The following is a 22123-nucleotide window of genomic DNA, read 5'->3' as shown; positions in this document are numbered from 1 at the left end:
GTCTTTTCGACGCCGGTAATCTGTGGTCTGATTGGCCACTTCCCGCGACATTTCCGGTGGCATTTGGACAACAACTTTATTAGCAGCTGTCTAGCTGGACGGCATCCGGGAGATCCGGGAAGTGAGACTCGACGAGTTTGTGCGACGTTGTAGGTTGAGCCTGTTAAGGAGAGAATCGCTCTGGCTCTATGACACCGCGACGAGACAGGAATAAAGACGGTGACGACGTAGACGATCGGTGGAGGCGCTAGAGGATAAACCTAGGGCTTCTAGCCGCAATTCGGAGTCGGGCGCAGACTAAGGTTGGGGTAGGAAACTACAATTCCCTGAAGTCAGTAAGCTTTCCTGTGTCGCAAGGCCTGATGGGACAGGTAGTTTTGTGCACGGCTCCTCCTATCTGAGGCTTGAGGTGTCTCCTGACCCGAGAAATGGAGCTGGAACAGAGAGAGGGGTAAGTAGCTGACCTTTGTGAGAAATCCGAAAACACGGCTGCGTGATGTGAAGCGGTCGACCCAAGCGATCTCAAAGAGGGTGGGGGATTGTAGTTTGCGCAGTTGCTTTCTTTTAGAATCTTTTTTTGGGGTGCTGGGGGCTGTGCTGGTGCATCCTAGGGTAGAAGATTAGGAGTTTGTGTGCTATCATGGATCTGAGAGCAAGGAGAGCATGGGCTCCAGGGTCTGAGAGAGGAGGGTATAGGGTCTGATTCCTAGGTGTTAGGGAGGAGGGTTGTTGGGGCCTGGACCCCTGGATGTGAGGGAGGAAGGGTACGGTCTGGATTCCTGCTTGTGAGGAAGGAGGCTAGGGGTCTGATACCTGAGTGTTTGAGAGCGGGACTGGGGCCTGGACCCCTGGGTGTGAGGGAGAAAGGCTGGGACCTGGACCCAAGCGTCTGAGGAGGGATAGGAGAGCCCGAATGCACAGTTCCTGAAACCTATCGGCCCTACAGGACCATGGCAGCCGTGGGCTTTGAAGAGTTCTCAGCGCCACCAGGCTCAGAGCTGGCTCTGCCTCCCTTGTTTGGTGGCCACATCCTGGAGAGTGAGCTAGAGACAGAAGTGGAGTTTGTGTCCGGTGGTCTCGGTGGTTCAGGACTCCGGGAGCGGGATGAAGAGGAAGAGGCAGCCCGGGGTCGCAGGCGTCGCCAACGGGAACTAAATAGAAGAAAGTACCAGGCTCTAGGTCGGCGCTGCCGGGAGATCGAGCAGGTAGGTGAGTGTGGATTCCCATTTGGGGGTCCTCTGACCTAAACTGCCTCCTCCTCCTCTTCCTAGTTTCCTTCTCTTTCCGTGTCCTCTTGTACTGAAACAAATGAACAGATCCACGTGGGTCGAACTCTGGCAGGCACCCTGAGTGCTCTCTTCCAGAACATATTCATTACTTTTCTTGTTGTGATGACAAAGTACCTAACAAAAGCAACTTGAGGAACTTCCTCTGGCTTACAGTTTGAGCTACATCGTGGTAGGGAAGGCATGGTAGCAAGAGGATGGAACAGCTTGTCATGTTGTGTTTATAGTCTGGAAGGAGAGAGAGATCCACACACACGGAAGAGAGAAGAGAGAGAGAGAGAGAGAGAGAGAGAGAGAGAGAGAGAGAGAGGAATACTGGTACTCAGCTTGATTTTTCCTTTTTATTAAGTTCCATAGTCCAGCCCATGGAATGGTGAGGCCCACATCTAGAGTGGATCGTCCTACCTCAATTAAACCAATCTAAAGACTCCCACAGATAAGCATAGAGTCTTGGCTCTTAGGTGTTTAGATCTTGTGAAGCTGAAAAACTAAATAGCCATCACAGCATCGGACACTTGATTTGCCTTCTGGTGTGTCACAGGTGACTCTCGCATAGTCCACTCACCTCGGCAAGGTAGATGGATCCCCTGCCTCTCACCTGAGGCACCTCCAGGTTCCTCTGCTCTGCCTCTTTTTTTGTTGTTGTTTTGTTTGAGGCAGGTTTTTTCTGTGTAGCTTTGGAGCCTGTCCTGACTAACTCTGTAGACCAGGCTGGCCTCAAACGCACAGAGATCTGCCTGCTCATGCCCCCTGAGTGCTGGGATTAAAGGCGTGTGCTACCAGCACCCGGCCTGCTCTGCCTCTTAAACCTTCCTTGGATCCTTCTTCCCCCCATCCCTGAAACCTGCATGTCAGATGAACTCATCATGTGAGCCATTCAGTTCATCTCCTTGGTAAAAAGTAGGGAGGATTAATGGACAGTGTGTAGGTCTTAGTTGCCAGAAACACCAGGCAAGAAATTTGGAATTTTCTCTTTGTACGAATGGGAGCTGGCAGGGGGAGGGGGAGCAGTGGGGTCCCACAGGGGACTGGGCAGGTCTGAATGCTTATCAGGCTCTACTGATGATTGTGTCAAGTGTGCTCTGGCTGACTGCTGTGCTCAAGTATCACAAACTGGTAGTGGAACAAAAGATTCAGTCCCTGACAGTTTTAGAGATGTGGTCAAGGTGTTAGCAGGGCTTCTGAGGGCTGAGGAAGGTGCAGTCTAGGATTCCAGCTTCAACAGTTGCTGGTAATCTCTGATAGGCAGAAGTATCACCCGATTTCTTGTTTTCATCTTCTCATAGATTATCCCAGTGTGTGGGGTCAGTGTCTCAGTTTCTCCTTTTTATAAGGACAGTAGTCAGATTAGGCACCATCCCATGGACCTCTGTTGGCTGGCTCTGAGAGTACCCTGTTTTCAAAATGTTTACTTCCTGAAGTACTGGGTTAGGATTCCAACAAATCTTTGGGGTTAGGGGTGATAACCCATAAGAACGATGTATTCTTATGGGGAACCAGGAGATTGGGAAGGGATTCCAAATGCTGTTTAGCAGGTTGGTACAAAGTGTAGATGGAAGGGCCATTGGATTTCTTGGAGCTAAAGTTGTAGGGCGTTATGAGCAACCTAGTGTGGGTTCTGGGATCTAAAATCTGGTTTTCTGAGAGAGCAATAAGTACATTGTACATTATCTATGGTTTTCTTCTCATATATGTCCTAGTATATCTAAAATACTCATAAACCAATATATAAATATGTGTACGTATATAGACACATATATAAACTCTTTACGAGTATTTTGCCTGCATGTATATCTGTGCATCATGTTGTGCATGCTTAGTACCCACAAAGCCTGGACTGGGGCATTGGATCCCTTGGAATCAGAGTTACAAATGGCTGTTAGCTACTATGTGGGTGCTGTGAATTGGATATGGCTCTTCTGGAAGAAAAGCTAATGCTTTTAGTCAATGAGCCATCTCTCCAGCACCCTCCATACACCCACATACACAAGTAAGCACTTTGAACCGCTGAACTGTTGCTCCATCCACTAAGCCTCCATTTTAATCCACCCCACTAAGAATAGATTCCATATGCAGAAACCCAAAGCTCAGGTTGAGTAATTTGTAGAATCCACACAGCTGATGAGTGGCAGAGCCAGAAAACTGTGGGTCTTTCTGATCAAAAGAAATATACTTCAGCCCATGTCCTATGCTCTCTTTGTCTGAGTTACATCCCTTTCCTTCCATGTCTAGGCTGGGGTCTTCAGAAACTTGAGGGGATGTTCCCTGATCCTGAAATGTTTTCTTCCTGACTTGTTGTTCATTTGTCCCCTACTTATCATTCAGGTGTTGGCTTAAAGGTCTTCTGATGGCCTTATTACAGTGGCCATCTTCTGGTCTAATACCTGACATGTAGACTGTTGGTGTCTGACAAACACTTTGGGGCTTGTAGTAATGACTTTTATGTTTCTGTAACCCTAGCACCCAACAGAAGCAAATTAAGGGAGGAAAGATTTATTTTGGCTTATGATTCCAGTGCATTGTGGCGAGGATGCTCGGTGAAACTCCTCAGTTTGTGTAGGCAGGAACCACAGACTGGGTATACCATTGAGAGGCCCAGCACTAATAATTGATTTCTGCTAGGTAGATATGCTTTCTGAACTTTCCCAAGCCTCCCACCAACAGCTGAGAGCCATGCTTTGAAAGCTTGAGCCCGTGAGAACGTGGTGGGTGTGAAAGTGGCCCTTGTGTGTTGGCATGCTTGGTCCCCAGTTAGTCAACTATTTGGGAAGGATTATGAGGTGTGACCTTGTTGGAGGAGGTTCATCTCTAGGGGTGGGTTCTGAGGTTTCAAAAGCCCATGTCAAGCCCGGTCTCTTTTCCCTGCGCCTGTAGATCAGGATGTAAATCTCTCAGCTACTGCTCCAGAGTTGTGCCTGTCTGCTTCCCACCATGATGATCATAAATTAACCCTCTAAAACTATAAGCAAGCCCCAATTAAATGCTTTCTTTTAAAACATTTGCTTTAGGGGCTGGAGAGATGGCTCAGAGGTTAAGAGCATTGCCTTATCTTCCAAAGGTCCTGAGTTCAATTCCCAGCAACCACACATGGCTCACAACCATCTGTAATGAGGTCTGGTGCCCTCTTCTGGCCAGCAGGCATACACACAGACAGAATATTATATACATAATAAATAAATAAATATAAAAAAATTTGCTTTAGTCATAGTGTCTCTTCACAGCAATAGAACAGTAACTAAGTGTATTTCAGACCCAAAGTGAAAAGTTGTGTACTTTCATTCAGCAAGGTACCAGACAGGCACTGTTAAGGCCTGGGGGACACAGGCACATTGCTGTCACTGGGGAGCTTATGTTGTGGGTAGGGAGACAGACAGTAAGCAAAACAAGTAAAGAAGATGTAGGTGTAAGAAAAAGTAAAGGGGGCTGGAGAGATGGCTCAGCGGTTAAGAGCATTGCCTGCTCTTCCAAAGGTCCTGAGTTCAATTCCCAGCACACACATGGTGGCTCACAACCATCTGTAATGAGGACTGGTGCCCTCTTCTGGCCTGCAGGCATACACGCAAAACAGAATATTGTATACATAATTAATAAATAAATATTAAAAAAAAGTAAAGGGGGGACTGCAGAGATGACTCAACAGTTAAGAGCACTGGGTATTCTTTCTGAAGACCCAGGTTCAATTCCCAGCACACACATGGCAGCTTACAACTGTTTGTAGCTCCACTTCCTGGGGATCTGACACCTTCACACCAATGCATATAAAATAAAATTTAAATAAAAATTATTTAAAAGAAAGAAGAAGTAAAGGAGTCAAGTGGTGGTGGCCCACGACTTTCATCCCAGCACTTGGGAGGCAGAGGCAGGTGGATGTCTGTGAGTTCAAGACCAGTCTGGTTTACAGAGAGAGTTTTTAAGACAGCCAGAGCCACACAGAGAAGCGCTGTCTTGAAAAACCAATAAATAAATAATAAAGGGGAGGCAGGGCTCTGCGAGTTCATGCCAACATGACTACATAGCGATAGATAGATAGGTAGATAGGTAGATAGGTAGGTAGATAGACAGACAGACAGACAGACAGACAGTGAATGTGTGGCCAGGGTTCTGGTGTGATAACTGGGGAAGTGGTGTCACAATTTGGTGGGAGGCCTAAGTAGGTGACATTTTAACTGAAAATTGACTGTGGGGGAAATGTGAACCAAAATAGACGAGAGACAATGTAGAAAGAAGACTCCTAGACCTGGAGTGTGCTCTGGGAGTAAGGTGGATGCCAGCCTGTAGCAATATTTTATTTGTATTTTCATAAATGAAGCTTGTCTGAAGATCAGAGAGTAAAACAGTTGCACTGATCAGCCTTACAGACGAGGCAGTGGTGACACACCTTTATCCCAGTAGCCATAGAAACTGGGCTGTAATGGTGCACGCCTTTGATCCCAGCCCTAGAGGGGAATATAAGACTGGAGGAGACAGCTCTCACACACAGTCTCATTCTGAGATTCCTGAAGTCAGGATCACCATTTCAGACTGAGGTAGAGGTAAGAGCCAGTGGCTGGCTGTTTTAGTTTTCTGACCTTCAGGTTGAACCCCAGTTTCTGTCTCTGGGTTTGTATTAATTCATGCTACACCAGCCCTTGGCACTGGGGGAAAATGAGGGGGGAGGAGAAAGGAGTAAATTAAGTAGGGCCTTGGGCCTCAGAATGTCTCCATTGAGCCAGGTACATGGAAGGCATGACATTAGAAACCCTGAATGAGTGAACGGGGGAGTAGATGGAGTCCCTTGGTCTGGGTGTCTGACTTAGTCACTTTTCTGTTGCTGTGATAAAATGTCATGGCTAAGGCTTAAGGAAGAGTTTGTTTTGGCTTAGGGTTCCAGAGGGTTCAGGTAGAAATGGTAGAGCAAAGGCATCAGGAAGCTGAGGGCTCACATCTTGAACAGCAAGCATAAAGCAGAGAAACAGCGCTGGGAATGGTGTGAGGCTTTTGAAGCCTCAGAGCCTGCCTCCCAGTGATGTACTTCCTCCAGTATAGCCACACCTCCTAGACCTCCCCAAATAGTGCCAACAACTGGGAACCAAGTACTCAAATGCCAGAGCCTTTGAGGACATTTCTCATCCAAACCATTGCATTTCTTCTGCCTTCCTGCAGGTGAATGAGCGAGTCCTGAACAGGCTGCATCAGGTGCAAAGGATAACCCGGAGACTCCAGCAGGAGCGCAGGTACCATTGTGCATGCTCTGTGGGCTCAGCACCTCTGCTCCCACATGTTCCCACCACCTTTCACCCTGTGTGCCATCTCTCGTCTTCCTGGCCTTCACAAGGCACGGGGACAAAGCTGAAGCTAAGGGCTCGGAATGCAATAAATGGAGAAATGGAATAGGGTCTTGGAGAGAAGAGCTGGCCCTAGGACTGGGGTAAGGGGTAGGACAGAGTGTTTGCTCCATGTAAGTGGACAGGACAGCCGGAAGGAAGCAGCACAGAGCTGACTTGCTGTTTCTCTGAACTCCGACTCCCATGGTAGCAGCAGCATCAGGAGGCTGCAGGAGGCCTGAGCTAGAGTTCACTGTGGCAAACTCAGGTCATTAACTCCTGCTGGGCACTGGTATCACACCATGAACAGGCAGGGTGTGAGCCCTGCAGCCAGTAGCCTACTTGCTGTGTTTCACTGACACAGGAACAAGCTTATGTGCAGAGCTCTGTGAGGCCAAGTCCTCCCAGCTCTTCTCAGCTCCACGGCTTGGCACATTTGACCCTGTGGGCCCTCCTTTAGAACACCTTCCTGGTGTCATGGTCCTCCTAGACTGTTCCTTCTCAGCCATCTCTGCTGATGTGTCTTCACACTCCCACATCCTCACCCAGTGCTCAGCTCCCAGGATTCATTGTCAAGTGTGGTAGCTGCTAGCTACAGATGACTATTTTTGCTCATATTTGAGAAGATTTAAAATTTCAGACTGGAGAGGTGGATTGGTGGTTAAGAGTACTTACTGTTCTTGTAGAGGATCCAGGTTCAATTTCTACCACCCACATGCAGCTCACAACTGTACCTCCAGTCTAGGAGATCCTACTCCCCTCTTCTGGGCATCAGGCATGTACAAGATATATATATATATATATATATATATATATATATATATATATATATAAACATCTATACACATAAAAAATCAAACTTAAAGGAACAAAAGAGGGCTGGGGAAATGGTTTAGAAGTGATAACGTGTTTGCCTAGAATCCTCCAGCAAAGAGCTGGGGTTTGGCTCATTAGTAGAGCACCTGTCTACAACCCCAGGAAGGGCTGGGCATGTGGGCCAGCAGCAGAGCACTTGCCTAGCATGTGCAAGGCCCTAAGATCAATCTCTCTGTCTTTATTATTATTATTATTATTATTTTAAATTTATTTATTTTACAGCCTAACCACAGTTTCCCCTTCTTCCTTCCCTCCCAGTACCTGTGCCCTACCTCTCGTCAACCCCACCATCCAGTCATCCTCCATTTCTGGTCAAGAAAGGGCAGACCTCCCATGTCCACAAAGCATGGCGTATCGAGTTGCAGTATGACTAAGCACCTCCCCTTGTATTAAGGCTGGACAAAGCAGCCCAGTATGAGGAATAATATTTCAGAAGCTAGCAAAAGAGTTAGAGACAGCCAAAGTGTTAGGGACAGCCCCTGTTCCCACTGTTAGGAGTCCCACAAGAAGACCAAGCTACACAACTTCCCATATATGTAGAGGACCTAGATCAGTCCCATGCAGGCTCCCTGGTTGTCAATTCAGACTCTGAGCTCCTTGAGCCCAGGTTAGTTGTTTCTGTGGGTTTCCCTGTGATGTCCTTGACCACTCTGGCTCCTGTAATCCTTCCACCCTCTCTTCAGCAGGATTTCCCAAGCTCAGCCTATTGTTTGGCTGAGGGTCTCTGTCTCTGTTTTCATCAGTTGCTGGATGAAGCCTCTCTGATGGCAACTGGGCTAGGCACTAAGCCATGAGTATGGCAGAATATTGTTTGGGCATCATTACATTGACATTTTTTCCCCTCCAATCATGTTTGTTTCTATTCTAGGTCTCCGGGTCATTCAGCCTCTGGATCCAGGCAGTGTCGGGGTGGGCCTACTCTCCTGGAATTGGTCTCAGGGTGGACTAGTCATTGGTTGGCCACTCCTTCTACACCACCGTTGCCCCAGCACATCCCATAGGCAGGAAAAACTGTAGATCAAGGGCTGTGTGACTGGGTTGGTGTCCCAATCGTGGCTGTTCACAGGAGATGGCCAGTTCAGGCTCCGTATCCACCATTGCTAGGAGTTTTAGCTGGGATCATCCTTGTAGATTCCTGGGAGCTACCCTTATGCCAGGTTTCTGCCTGATCCCAGAATGCCCCTCCTTTCCACTCTTCTCTTTCAGTACTTCCCCATCCATCCCCCAACCTTATCCCTCATGTTCCCATCCCCACCCTCCCTCAATCCGCCCATGAAATCTCTTCTATTTCCCACTCCCAGGGAGATCCATGCATCCCCCTTGAGCCTTCCTTGCTACCTAGCCTCTCTTGGTCTGTGGTTTGTAGCTTGGTTAACTTTACTTTACAGCTAATATCCATGTATGAGTGAATACATACCATGTTTGTCTTTCTGGGTCTGTGTTACTTCACTCAGAATGATTTTTTTCTAGTTCCATCTATTTGCCTTCAAATTTCTGATGTCATTGTTCTTACAGTTGAATAATACTCCATTGTGTAATGTGTAAATAGAGTATTCTCTTTATCCATTCTTCTTATTCCATTCTTCGGTTGAGAGGCATCTAGGCCATTTCCAGGTCTGGCTATTACGAATAATGCTGCTATAAGCATAGCTGAGCAAGTGTCCTTGTGGTATGATTGGGCATCCTTTGGTATATGCCCAAGAGTGACATAGCCGGGTCTTGAGGTAGATTGATTCCCAATTTCCTGAGAAACTGCCATATTGATTTCCAAAGTAGCCGAGCACATTCGCACTCCCACCATGGAATCATGTTCCCCTTGCTTTGTATCCTCTCCAACACAATCTGTCACTTGTATTTTTGATCTTACCCATTCTGATAGGTGTAAGATCTCAGAGTCATTTTAATTTGCATTTCCCTGATAGCTACGAATGTTGACCATTTCTTTAAGTGTTTCTTAGCCATTTGAGATTCTTCTGTTGAGAATTCTCTGTTTAGATCTGTATCTCATTTTTAAATTGGATTATTTGTTTTTTTGATGTCTAATTTCTTTCTTTCTTTTTTTTTTTTTTTTTGGTTTTTCGAGACAGGGTTTCTCTGTAGCTTTGGTGCCGGTCCCGGAACTAGCTCTTGTAGACCAGGCTGGCCTCGGATCTGCCTGCCTCTGCCTCCCGAGTGCTGGGATTAAAGGCGTGCGCCACCACTGCCCGGCTGATGTCTAATTTCTTGAATTCTTTATACATTTTAGAGATTAGTCCTCTGTCCAATGTGGGGTTGGTAAAGATCTTCACATTCTGTAGGCTGCCTTTTTGTCCTATTGATGGTGTCCTTTGCCTTAAAGAAACTTTTCAGTTTCATAAGGTCCCATTTATTATATGTCAATCTGTGCTACCGGTGTTATATTTAGGAAATGGTCTGCCAATGTGTTCAAGTTTACCACTTTCTTTTCTATCAGGTTTGATGTAACTGGATTTATGTTGCCATCTTTGATCCACTTGGACTTGAGTTTTTTTTTTTAATTGAAAAAAAGGAAAAAAAAAGTTTCCGCCTCCTCCCAGCCTCCCATTTCCCTCCCCCTCCTCCCACCCTTCTCCCCCTCCTCCCACCCTTCTCCCCCTTCTCCCCCTCCTCCCACCTTTCTCCCCCTCCCCCTACTCCTCTCCCCCTCCCTCTCTAGTCCAAAGAGCAGTCAGGGTTCCCTGCCCTGTGGAAAGTCCAAGGTCCTCCCCCCTCCGTCCATATCTAGAAAGGTGAACATCCAAACTGGCTAGGCTCCCACAAAGCCAGCACATTAAGTAGGATCAAAACCCCATGCCATTGTCCTTGGCTTCTCATCAGCCCTCATTGTTCGCCATGTTCAGAGATTCCGGTTTTATCCCATGCTTTTTCAGTCACAGTCCAGCTGGCCTTGGTGAGCTCCCAATAGATCAGCCCCACTGTCACAGTGGGTGGGTGCACTCCTCGTGGTCCCGACTTCCTTGCTCATGTTCTCCCTCCTTCTGCTCCTCATTGGAACCTTGGAAGCTCAGTCCAGTGCTCCAGTGTGGGTCTCTGTCTCTTATCTCTTTATTTATTTATTTATTTATTTATTTATTTATTAAGTATACAGGCCAGAAGAGGGCACCAGATCTCATTACAGGTGGTTGTGAGCCACCATGTGGTTGCTGGGAATTGAACTCAGGACCATTGGAAGAGCAGACAGTGCTCTTAACCACTGAGCCATCTCTCCAGCCCTCTGTCTCTTATCTCCATCCATCACCAGATGAAGGTTCTATGGTGATATGCAAGATATTCGTCAGTATTGTTATAGGATAGGGTCATTTCAGGTTCCCTATCCTCAGCTGCCCAAGGAACTAACTGGGGACATCGCCTTGGACTCCTGGGAGCCACTCTAGGTTCAAGTCTCTTGCCAACCCTAAGGTAGCTCCCTTAACTAAAAATTGTGCTTCCGTGCTCCCCTATCCAACCTTCCTTTATCCCAATCATCCTTTTCCCCCAAGTTCCCCCTATCCTCCCCTTCTCCCTTTTCTCTCCCCATCTCCCCTTACTCCCATCCCACCCCACCCCCAAGATCCCAATTTTCTCCCCGGCAATTTTGTCTACTTCCCATAGCCAAGAGGATAACTATATGTTTTTCCTTGGGTCCACCTTCTTACTTACCTTCTTTAGGTTCACCAATTGTAGACTCCGTGATCCTTATTTATGGCTAGAAACCAATTATGAGTGAGTACATCCCATGTTCATCTTTTTGGGTCTGGGTTACCTCACTCAGCATTTGGACTTGAGTTTTGTGCAGGATGATAGATAGGGATCTCTTTGCATTCTTCTACATGCCGCTCTCCAGTTTTGCCAGCACCATTTGTGGAAGATGCTTTCTTTTCTCCATTGTATACTTTTGGCTTCTTTGTCAAAATTCAGCTGTCCATAGTTGTGTGGATTTATGTCTGGGTCTTTGATTTGAGTCCAATGATGGATGTGTCTGTTTTTTATGCCAATACTGTGCACTGTTTATTGCTGTAACTCTGTAGTAGATCTTCATCAGAGATGGTAATGCCTCCAGAAGTTCTTTTATTGTCCATTATTGTTTTAGCTATCCTTGGTTTCTTGTTTTTCCATATGAAGTTGAGTATTGTTCTTTCATGGTCTGTAAAGAGTTGTACTGGAATTTTGATGGGGATTACGTGGAATCTGTAGATAGCTTTGGGTAAGATGGCTATTTTTATTATGCTAATCCTAGCTATCCATGAGCATGGGAGATTTTTTTCATCTTCTGATATCTTTCTTTCTTCAAAGACTTGAAGTTCTTGTCATACAGGCCTTTTATTTGCTTGGATAGAATTACCCCAATATATTTTATATTGTTTGTGGCTATTGTGAAGGGTGTTGTTTTCCTGATTTCTTTCTCAGATCTTTTATCATTTGTATATAACAGGGCTACCGATTTTCTTTGAGTTAATCCTGTATCCTGCTACATTACTGAAGGTGTTTATCAGTTGTAGAAACTCCCTGGTAGAATTTTTGGGGTCACTTAATATATACTATCATGTCATCTGCAAATAGCTATACTTTGACTTCTTTTTGTTGTTGTTGTTGTTGTTTGTTTGTTTTTCGAGACAGGGTTTCTCTGTGGCTTTGGAGCCTGTCCTGGAACTAGCTCTTGTAGACTAGGCTGGTCTCAAACTCACAGAGATCCGCCTGCCTCTGCCTCCTGAGTGCTGGGATTAAAGGCGTGCGCCACCACCACCCAGCTTATACTTTGACTTCTTTTTTTTTTTTCAATTTGTTGAATTGAATTTTCAGTTCTTCTTCTCCAATTTTCCTTTTGCTCTAGCTAGAACTTTGAGTAGTATATTGAAGAGATATGGAGAGAGTGGGCAGCCCTGTCTTATTTCTGATTTTAGTGGAATTGTTTTGAGTTTCTCTCCATTTAATTTGATATTGGCTGTCAGCTTGCTGTATTTTGCTTTTTATTTTATTTAGGTATGCTTCTTGTATCCCTATTCTCTCCAAGACTTTTATCATGAAGGGGTGCTTGATTTTGTCACATGCTTTTTCAGCATCTAATGAGATGATCTTTTTTTTTTCTAGATTTATTTATTTATTATGTATACAACTTTCTGCCTCCATGTATACCCACACGCCAGAGGAGGGCGCCAGATCTCATTATAGATGGTTTGGAGCCACCATGTGGTTGCTGGGAATTGAACTCAGGACCTCTGGAAGAGCAGACGGTGCTCTTAACCTCTGAGCCATCTCTCCAGCCCTAATGAGATGATCTTTTGTTTTGTTTTTTTCAGTTTGTTTTCACGGTCAATTACATTGCCAGATTTTCATACGCTAAACCATCCCTGAATCTCTGGGATGAAGCTCCTTGATTGTGGTGGATGATTTTTTTTATGCATTCTTAGATTTGGTTTTTCAGTATTTTATTGAGTATTTTTGCATCAATGTTCATGAGGGAAATTGGTCTGTAATTCTCTTTTTTGTTAATCTTTATGTACTTTGATATCAAAATAACTGTGGCCTCATAAAAAGAATTTGACAACATTCCTTCTGTTTTTATTTTGTTGAATAATTTGAGTAGTGTGGTATTAGCTATTTTTTTTGAAAGTCTGGTAGTGGGGGTTGGAGAGATGGCTCAGAGGTTAAGAGCACTGGCTGTACTTTCAGAGGCTCTGAGTTCAATACCCAGCAGCTCACAACGATCTATAATGAGATCTGGTGCCCTCCTCTGGCATTCAGGGAGAACACTATATTCATGATAAATAAATAAATCTTTTTTTAAAAAGTCTGTGCCTATCAAAATTCCAGCAAAATTCTTCAAAGACCTCGAAAGAATGGTACTCAACTTCATATGGAAAAAAAAAAAAACCCAGGATAGCCAAAACAATCCTGTACAATAAAAGAACTTCTAAAGGCATCACAATCCCTGACTTCAAACTCTACTACAGAGCTAAAGTACTGAAAACAGCTTAGTATTGGCATAGAAACAGACAGGAGGACCAATGGAACTGAATAAAAGACCCGGATATCAATCCACACATCTTTGAATACCTGGTTTTTGACAAAGAAGCAAAAAATATCAAATAGAAAAAAGAAAGCATATTTAACAAGTGGTGCTGGCATAACTGGATATCAACATGTAGAAGAATGAAAATAGACCCATATCTATCACCATGCATAAAACTCAAGTCCAAATGGATCAAAGACCTCAACATAAAGCCAGCCACACTGAACCTTATAGAAGAGAAAATGGGAAGTACACTTGAATGCATTGGCACAGGGAACCACTTCCTAAATAGAACCCCAGCAGCACAGACACTGAGTGAAACAATTAATAAATGGGATCTCCTAAAACTGAAAAGCTTCTGTAAAGCAAAGGACATGGTCAACAACACAAATCGACAGCCTACAGAGTGGGAAAAGATCTTCACTAACCCCACATCAGACAGAGGTCTGATCTCAAAAATATACAAAGAACTCAAGAAATTGGACACCAAAAGATCACATAATCCAATAAAAGAATGGAGTATAGACCTAAACAGAGAACTCTCAACAGAGGAATCTAAAATGGCTGAAAGACGCTTAAGGAAATGTTCAACATCCTTAGTCATCGGAGAAATGCAAATCAAAACAACTCTGAGATTCCATCTTACACCTGTAAGAATGTCCAAGATCAAAATCACTGATGACAACTTATGCTGGAGAGGTTGTGGGGAAAAGGGAACACTTCTGCATTGCTGGTGAGAATGCAAGCTGGTACAACCCCTTTGGATGTCAGTGTGGCGATTTCTCAGAAAATTAGGAAACAACCTTCTTCAAGACCCAGTAATACCACTTTTGGGTATATTTACACAGCAGAAAAAAATAATGACATCTTGAATTTTGCAGGAAAATGGATGGAGCTAGAAAACATCATTTTGAGTGAGGTAACCCAGACACAGAAAGATAGTTATCACATGTACTCACTCATAGGTGGTTTTTAAATATAAAACAAAGAAAGCCAGCCTACAAACCACAATTCCAGAGAACTTAGGCAACAATGAGGACACTAAGAGAGACTTACATAGACCTAATCTACATGGGAAGTAGAACGTAGAAAAAGACATGATCTCCTGAGTAAATTGGGAGCAAGGGGACTTTGGGGGAGGATTGAAGGGGGGAAGGGGAGAGGCAGGGAGGGGAGCAGAGAAAAATGTAGAGCTCAATAAATATCAATAAAAAATGTATAAAAATTAAAAAAAGTCTGGTAGAATTCTGCACTGAAACTTACTAAATGACTGCTTCTATTTCCTTAGGCTATTCATAGGTCTATTTAAATAATTTATCTGATCTTGATTTAAATTTGGCAAGTGGTATCTTATAGGAAATTTGTCCACTTCTTTTAGATTTTCCAGTTTTGTGGAATTCATGTTTTTGTAGTATGACCTAATGATTTTCTGGATTTCCATGGTGTCTGTTATGTTCCCCTTTTGTTTTTGATTTTGTTAATTTGGATATTCTCTCTCTCTGCCTTTCAGTTAGTTTGGATAAGGGTTTGTCAATGTTGTTGATTCTTTCAAAGAGCCAATTCTTGGTTTCATTGATTCTTTGTATTCTCTTTATTGATTTTATGCATATGAGTGTTCTATCTGTACGCGCAACCTTATTCCAGAAGAGGGCATCAGATCCCACTATAGATGGTGTGAGCCACCATATGGGTGCTGGGAATTAACACAGGACCTCTGGAAGAGGAGCCAGTGCTCATAACTACTGAGCCATCACTCCAGCCCCCATCCAGTACTCTTAATGGTGGAGCCGTCTCTCTAGCCCTTAGGTCCAATCTCTAGTACTGTAAAAGAGAAAAGTGTAAGAATAGAGAGGTGGCCCTGTGGTTAGTATAACACTTGCTGCTCTTCCAGAGGCCCTGAGTTTAGTTTCCAGCCCCCATACCAGGTAGCTCTCAGCCTCCTCTTACTCCCACTCCAGAGAATCTGCCTTCTTCTTCTAGCCTTCACAGACAGGTACACATGACATACGCACATAGATACATCTACATGTACCTATAAGTAAAAATAAATCTTTTTTAAAATTCCATTTCTTGAATTGTCCTAACATTGCATGTGCTTGGCAGCCACAGGGTGATGACTATTTTAAAATAATTGCTATAAAGCAGCTCTGGTTGACAGCATGGGTTGCATACCTTTCTGTCCTTACACAAAATCCTATGGCATAGGGAGGAGGGGTTGAGTATGGATGTTCATGCCACAGTGTAAAGGTCAGAAGATGACTTTCGAGAGTCTGTTCTCTCCTTCCACTGTGAGTTACAAAGATTAAACTTAGATTGTCAGGCTTATAAGATAACCACTTTTACCCTCTGCCACCTTTCATTTCTCCCTTTGTCCTTCCCTCTCTCTCTCCCTCCCTCCCTTCCCTCCTCTCTCTCTCTCTGTTTTGCTTCCTGTATTAAGTTGTCCCTGAACTTGAGATCCTTCTTTCTCCTCCAAAATACTGGAACTATAGGCATGTGCCACTGTGTCTGTTTATGTGGTACTGGGGATTGAACCAAGGTTTCCTGCATGGTAGACAAATCCTTCACTGAGGCACATCCTTAGTTTTGTCTTGGTGTTCAGTCTTTAATTTTTTATTTATGTGTCTGTCTCCACATGTGTAAGAGGGTACAGATGCCAGAAGAGGATACCAGGTCCCTGGAGCTGGAGTTACAGGTGGTTGTGAACTACCCAATGAGGGTGCTGGGAAGCGAACTCAAGTCCTTGGGAAGAGCAACATGCTCTCACCCCTCCAGCCCTTGTTTGTTTTATTTCTAGCCAGGTTTTTTTTTGTTTTTCTTCTGTGTAGTCCTGGCAGTCCTGGAACTCTCTGTGTAGAACAGTGTGGCCTCAAACTTGGAGATCCACCTGCCTCTGCCTTCCCTGCCTCCCAAGTGCTGGGATTAAAGATGTGTGCCACCATACCCGGGTGTTTCTGTTCAGTACAGAAAGCCTATCAGTTTATTTTTACTTAGTTTATTTTTTAAAAATCTTTGAGTCTCTTTGTGTGATATAGGCACCTGTGTAGGTGGGTACCTGTGGAGACTAGCAGAGAGCCGTGGAGCTGGAGTTAGAGGAATTCAGTACTGGATCCTCGTGATGGGGATCCAGTTGGAATTCAGTGCTGACAATCACACTGTATACGTGAGAGAACAGGTCTTTGGAATGTGCCATTACAGCATCTAGCCCACCCAGCAAAGGATGTCACCTATCATTCACAGACTTTAGTCAGGCAGGTTCCAAGGCTATGCTCTCAGGCTACAGAGCTCCATCCTTTAGACTGAAGGAAAGGGAGATCTGGACTTTATTATCTGTTACTCCCCCCCCCCCCCCCCAGAAGATAAGATGCCCCAATGCCTGCATCTCTGTCCACACAGGTTCCTCATGAGGGTGCTGGACTCCTACGGGGATGACTACCGGGCCAGCCAGTTCACCATTGTGTTGGAGGTGAGCTCTGTTCTCCAGGAAGGTTGGGAGGGGTAACGGGGAGTCCCAATTAAGTCTTTAACTGCCTCCAATTTTCATCTTACCAGGATGATGGCAGCCAAGGCACAGATGTCCCCACTCCGGGCAATGCTGAGAACGAGCCTCCAGAGAAAGAGGGACTTTCCCCACCCCAAAGGACACCTGCACACCTAGACCCCAGCAGCCCAGCCCCTGGGGAAGGGCCCAGCGGGCGGAAGAGGCGGCGGGCACCACGGGTGGGGGCTCCGTTGACCTCAGAACTGGCCCCAGTGCAGGTGGGAGCCGAGGGCTGGGGCCAAGGCGTGGTGAGAATCCTGGGCTGGGTTTTGAGGGGTCCAGGGCTGGGGGAGGGCTGGGCAGAGTGGCAGCAGGATGGAGGGCAGGGAGGGTAGGGAAAAGGAATTAGGAAATTTAGGCGAGAGCTTGAAGAAAATGACTCAATGTGGGAACAGTGGGAGAAGAGGAAGTCGGTTGAGGGATGCTTATCAGGGTTGCTTGGAAGTTTATGGCCTGGGAAACCGGTGCCCACAGGCTAATTGGGTGTGTTGGGGGTGGGCTATGTCTCCTAGATCTCTATGTCCACTCACATCTTGTTGCTTATCTCTCCAGATTAAAGTTGAGGAAGACTTTGGCTTTGAAGCAGATGAGGCCTTGGATTCAAGTTGGGTTTCTCGAGGGCCGGACAAACTGCTACCCTACCCTACCCTAGCCAGCCCACCCTTTGACTAACCCTCTCTCCCCAATAAACAGACTCCCCATTTACACTTGTCTAGGTCATGTCTGCTTCTCCCACCCCTGAAACACTCTCGTGTGCCATTAGTTTGAGGCCACCCTGGCTACACACTTAAGTCAGCCTAGGCTACAAATATAATGAGACTTCCTCACATACCAAAGAAAAGACTGTAGGCTTGGTTTTTTTATTTTTTTATTGGGGGGGCAACAGAGAAGGAGCCTCTTTCATCAGCAGGAGTATTCACAGGTTCTTCAGCCACTCCAGGCTTGGGCCCTGAGGGTCCTGGGGGTGGCTGGGCACATCGGGCATGTTCCCATTATCTCGTACAGGGACTGGAAAACAAAAGAATGAGCCACTGAGAGCAGCAGGTCTCTAGGGTCCTGTAGAGAACAGCTAGTCTGTCAGAGACAGTAGCGTGAGGGCCAGAGATGCAGCAGAGTGAGGCAAAGATGGGCAAATGAGGGAGATTATCTCCAACAGGGATGGAGGAAGCCAGAGAGGGACAGAAATCTGGAAAGAGAAACTCAAAGCCTGTCAAGTTACAAAGAACAGCCAAATGCAGCTGTGACCTGTGCCTGCCCCTCCCCCAGCTCAGGACTCCTCACCTGGGTAGTTGTAGGGTGTTGCCTGGTTGATCATGGAAGCATACTTGGTGTAGGGGCTGATTATGGGCATAATTATAGCTGAGGAGAAAGACATAAATGTGAGACCAAGGATATAGGGGACCAGTAGAAACAGCCCTGGCAAAGGGGAGCAGGAAGGGCCAGCACAACCAGGAGGGCCACCACCCCACTTTATCAGGTCAGTCTAAATCCTCAGAGTGGGTAGAACCGAAGAGGTTGGAGCCTGACATCCGGGAACACACAAGGCCCACAGGCCGGTCATGGGTTGGTAGCTTTTGGATTAGCCCATGTGGGCTATAGCCAAGAGTCTTCAGGAGTGGAGGGGGTGTGTAAAAGGAACATTACTAGGCCAGCGTTGCTAATATAAGGTAACAGCCACATGCAGTTTCACATCTTCAACTACATCTGTTAAAAAGGGGCTGGCGATGGCTCAGCAAATAAGAATACTTGTTCTTGCGGAGTTTGGCTCCTGGCATCTGGGAGGGTGACTGGCTCACAACTTTCTGCAACTATAACCCCAGCAATAGTGTATCCAACAAACTCATGTGGCATACAGAAACACACATAAACATAAGTCTGTTGGGCTGGAGAGATGGCTCAGCGGTTAAGAGCATTGCCTGCTCTTCCAAAGGTCCTGAGTTCAATTCCCAGCAACCACATGGTGGCTCACAACCATCTGTAATGAGGTCTGGTGCCCTCTTCTGGCCTTCAGGCATACAAGCAGAAAGAATATTGTATACATAATAAATAAATAAATAAGTTAAAAAAAAGATTAAAAAAAAAAACATAAGTCTGTTTTTAAAGGTGATGGGGCTGGAGAGATGGCTCATTATCTAGGAGCATTTGCTGATCTTCCAGAGGCCTTGAGTTCAATTCCCAGCAGCCATGTCCATTAGCTCACAACTGCCTATAACTCCCGCTCCAAAGGATACTATGCCCTCTTCTCCCCGCCACCGGCACACACACACACACACTTTTAAATAGATTTGCAGGAGTGGTGGCTCATGCCTGTAGTATGAGAAGCACTTGAGAAGCCAAAGCAGACTGCTGTGAGTTTGAGGCCAGCTTGGGCTAAATAAATTGTGTATTCCCCTTTAAAAAAAGAAAACTGAAAAGGAGCAAATAAAATCAGTTCTGGGAAGTATTTAACTTTGGAGTTGTGAGAGGCCTCAGCAGGTAAAAGTACCTGCTGCTAAGACTGACAACCTAGCCGGGGTTCTGGCGCACACGCCTTTAATCCTAGCACTCGGAAGGCAGAGGCAGGTGGATCTCTGTGAGTTCGAGGCCAGCCTGGTCTACAAGAGCTAGTTCCAGGGCAGGAACCAAAAGCTACAGAGATACCTTGTCTTGAAAAAAACAAACAAACAAAAACCAAGACTGACAACCTAAGTTAAATCCCTAGGACTCTGAGTGGAAGGAGGACAGACTCCAGCAAGTTGTCCTCTGACCTCTACAATTAACTGGTGGCACACACACAAATGTAATTTTAAATTTAAAGAACCAATCGAATATGCCTCAAATCATCATCCCAACATATTTTCTACATTAAAACCACATACTTTAGAGCATTCTAGGCCTTTGAAGTCATGATGGTGGGTTCTAGAACTTCATTTTCACACTCCAGGCCTGTGATATTGATCATAACTGTCGGGCTGTGATGACTGCCAAACCCCAAACCTTCAGAACCAGAATTTGCTTAACAGGTGACTCTTATCCTCCCCCCCCCCCCCCCCAGCGCATTTGAACTGTGATCAGGCCTGTTCCACAGCGGGTTCTTCACCAGGGAGACCTGCTGGGAGATTTGTCTACCACAGACTTCCTTAAGACATCCTGCACTTCGGAGTCAAAGTACAAGCAAGTCTGAACATGCACCTCTTGCTTAAGTGTGTGTAGGGTGGTGAGGGAAGGGGGGTACAGTACTGTCGGGATAGAACAGGCAAGTGGGATGGATGCAAGATGAGCTATGTAATGCTGATGACCTCAGGACGTAGGATGCACATTTGCTCCTGGGGCACTCACCGAGGCCCCAGACTGAGAAGGACACCACCAGCACCGGCTCCTTCGCCCAGGCATTCTTGAGAAAAGTGGTGATTCCTGGAGAGATGGAAGAAGAGTCACCCTTGGGGGCTGCTGCGGTGACCTCTATCCCTTTCGTACTAGCCCTGCTTTGCAAAACCGCCCTCGTGACCGATGCGCCCCTCTTCTGGGACGGATTCCCACCGCACCCCAGAGCTCTACTGAATCTCTGTCACGGGTCTGCCCACGGCTCCCTGAACTCCTTGAGAACCGCTAAACCCCGAGCATGTACTTACTCCCGGCCATCTTGGTCTTGGAGCCGACAAGGGCGCAGAGCTCTCTGGGAGTTGTGGTCCCTTTCCTTGCGCGAGGCTCCGCCCCTTGGGTTGCGCCTTTTGGCGTACAAGTAGCGGAATAGGAAGGCGAGGGCGTGTAGACTTGCGGGAGTTGTAGTTCCGGAGTGAGGCTTAGCCGACTCTAAACTAGAACAGAGAACCTTGGTGGCAAAGATTTTAAACCATAAGGACTTTGCACACGTGGTGCTCTCAACTTCTTTTAGCTTAAAAAAAAAGTATCAAAGGAGTAACTTTGGGTTTTCAAACAAGAATGTCCGCTTTACATTGAGGTCACATCTAGACTTTCCCTCATTTTGGAAGTTCTAAATTGATATCAAATAGATTAAGGACCTTCTGTGCTTTATGTTACTAGCGTGCAGCTCACAGCATTCGTTTCTTCGCACTGAAACCAGGGTAGGATCGGCAGCCCATATACCACTGAGCCACGCCCCCAACCGCTTGTGCGCCACATCTAAATCACGCCTCCAGGCTCTAGCTGGTGAATTCTAGGCAAGTCATTTACTGTTCACTGCCAAATTTTGCTCCCTGTCTTTAGTTTTTATTTTGAGACAGGGTTATATTAAATGGCTCAGTTTGGTCCCGCAAGTTTTGAACTTGGGGTCCTCTTGCCTGGGCTTTCCAAAGTAGGTGGGATTACAAACCTGAGCCTCGAAGACAGTGTGTATCACTTAAAAAAAGGGGGTGGGGAGAGCTGGAGATATGGCTCAGAGGTTAAGAGCACTGACTGCTCTTCCTGAGGTTCTGAGTTCAATTCCCAGCAACCACATGGTGGTTCATCTGTAATGGGATCTGGTGCCCTCTCTGGTGAGTAGGTATATATGAATACTGTATGCATAATAAATAAAAATATTTTTAAAAAAATTATCTGGGAGCCGGGTGGTAGTGGTGTACGCCTTTAATCCCAAAACTCGGAAGGCAGAGGCAGGTGGATCTCTGTGAGTTCGAGGCCAATTTAGTCCACAAGAGATAGTACCAGGACAGCTAGGGCTACACAGAGAAACCCTGTCTTGAAAAACCAAACCAAAACAAAACAAAGTTATCTGGCTTGAGTCAGTGAGACCCAAAGTATGTACTGTGCACCAAAGATCTTTTCCCCTTTCCTCCTTTTTGTTTTGTTTTTGCTTTTGTCTTCCTCTTCTTTTCTTTCTCTCTCAGCACTGGGGCTAGAACACACTGGGCAAGCAGTCTCTCACTTAACTACAACATGCCCAGCCCTCCTCCCCTACTTTTAGGCTGAATTAATGAACACCAGAGTCCATGACTGTTCGTCTTGCAACTTTTTCCAAGACAGTGGGGCTATGACACAGTTACTCAGGGGCCTCCACCTGACTCCTCTTTCCTAAACAGGGATCTCACGAGGCTTTCTGTTGTGGCTTCATATCCTCAGCAGGCAGAAGGCAGGATCAGTCTTTTCCCCAGCTCCACGGAGAGTGCCAGCC

The 22123-nt window shown here is 45.9% G+C and overlaps 2 protein-coding genes across 3 annotated transcripts; one reads left to right on the top strand and one right to left on the bottom strand.

Moving 5' to 3' along the window:
• The first annotated feature begins 80 nt into the window (after nt 1–80).
• On the top strand, nt 81–17727 carry Tfpt (TCF3 fusion partner). Of its 2 annotated transcripts, none has more exons than XM_041654983.1 (6): nt 81–451; nt 947–1205; nt 6429–6499; nt 16869–16938; nt 17025–17231; nt 17566–17727. In XM_041654983.1, exons 1-6 carry the CDS (start codon nt 429–431, stop codon nt 17683–17685), a joined length of 750 nt encoding a protein of 249 aa, XP_041510917.1. In that variant the 5' UTR covers nt 81–428; the 3' UTR covers nt 17686–17727. The 2 variants fall into 2 exon arrangements, with proteins under 2 accessions (XP_041510917.1, XP_041510916.1); XM_041654982.1 differs by having other exon boundaries at nt 17025–17261.
• Nucleotides 17728–17864: 137 nt separating this feature from the next.
• On the bottom strand, nt 17865–20701 carry Ndufa3 (NADH:ubiquinone oxidoreductase subunit A3). The gene is made up of 4 exons (XM_041654988.1): nt 20625–20701; nt 20332–20406; nt 18295–18372; nt 17865–18021 (listed from the first exon to the last, which is right to left on the bottom strand). The coding sequence occupies exons 1-4, from the start codon at nt 20632–20634 to the stop codon at nt 17930–17932; spliced, it is 255 nt and encodes an 84-aa protein (XP_041510922.1). The 5' UTR covers nt 20635–20701; the 3' UTR covers nt 17865–17929.
• Between the last annotated feature and the right edge of the window lie 1422 nt (nt 20702–22123).

Source organism: Microtus oregoni, unplaced genomic scaffold (assembly GCF_018167655.1).
Source record: "Microtus oregoni isolate MIOR12 unplaced genomic scaffold, Mior012 000006F_ref0000085, whole genome shotgun sequence".
NCBI lineage: Eukaryota > Metazoa > Chordata > Mammalia > Rodentia > Cricetidae > Microtus > Microtus oregoni.
The sequence above is the reverse complement of the archived record's forward strand: the minus strand, read 5'-3'. Positions and strand labels throughout refer to the sequence as shown.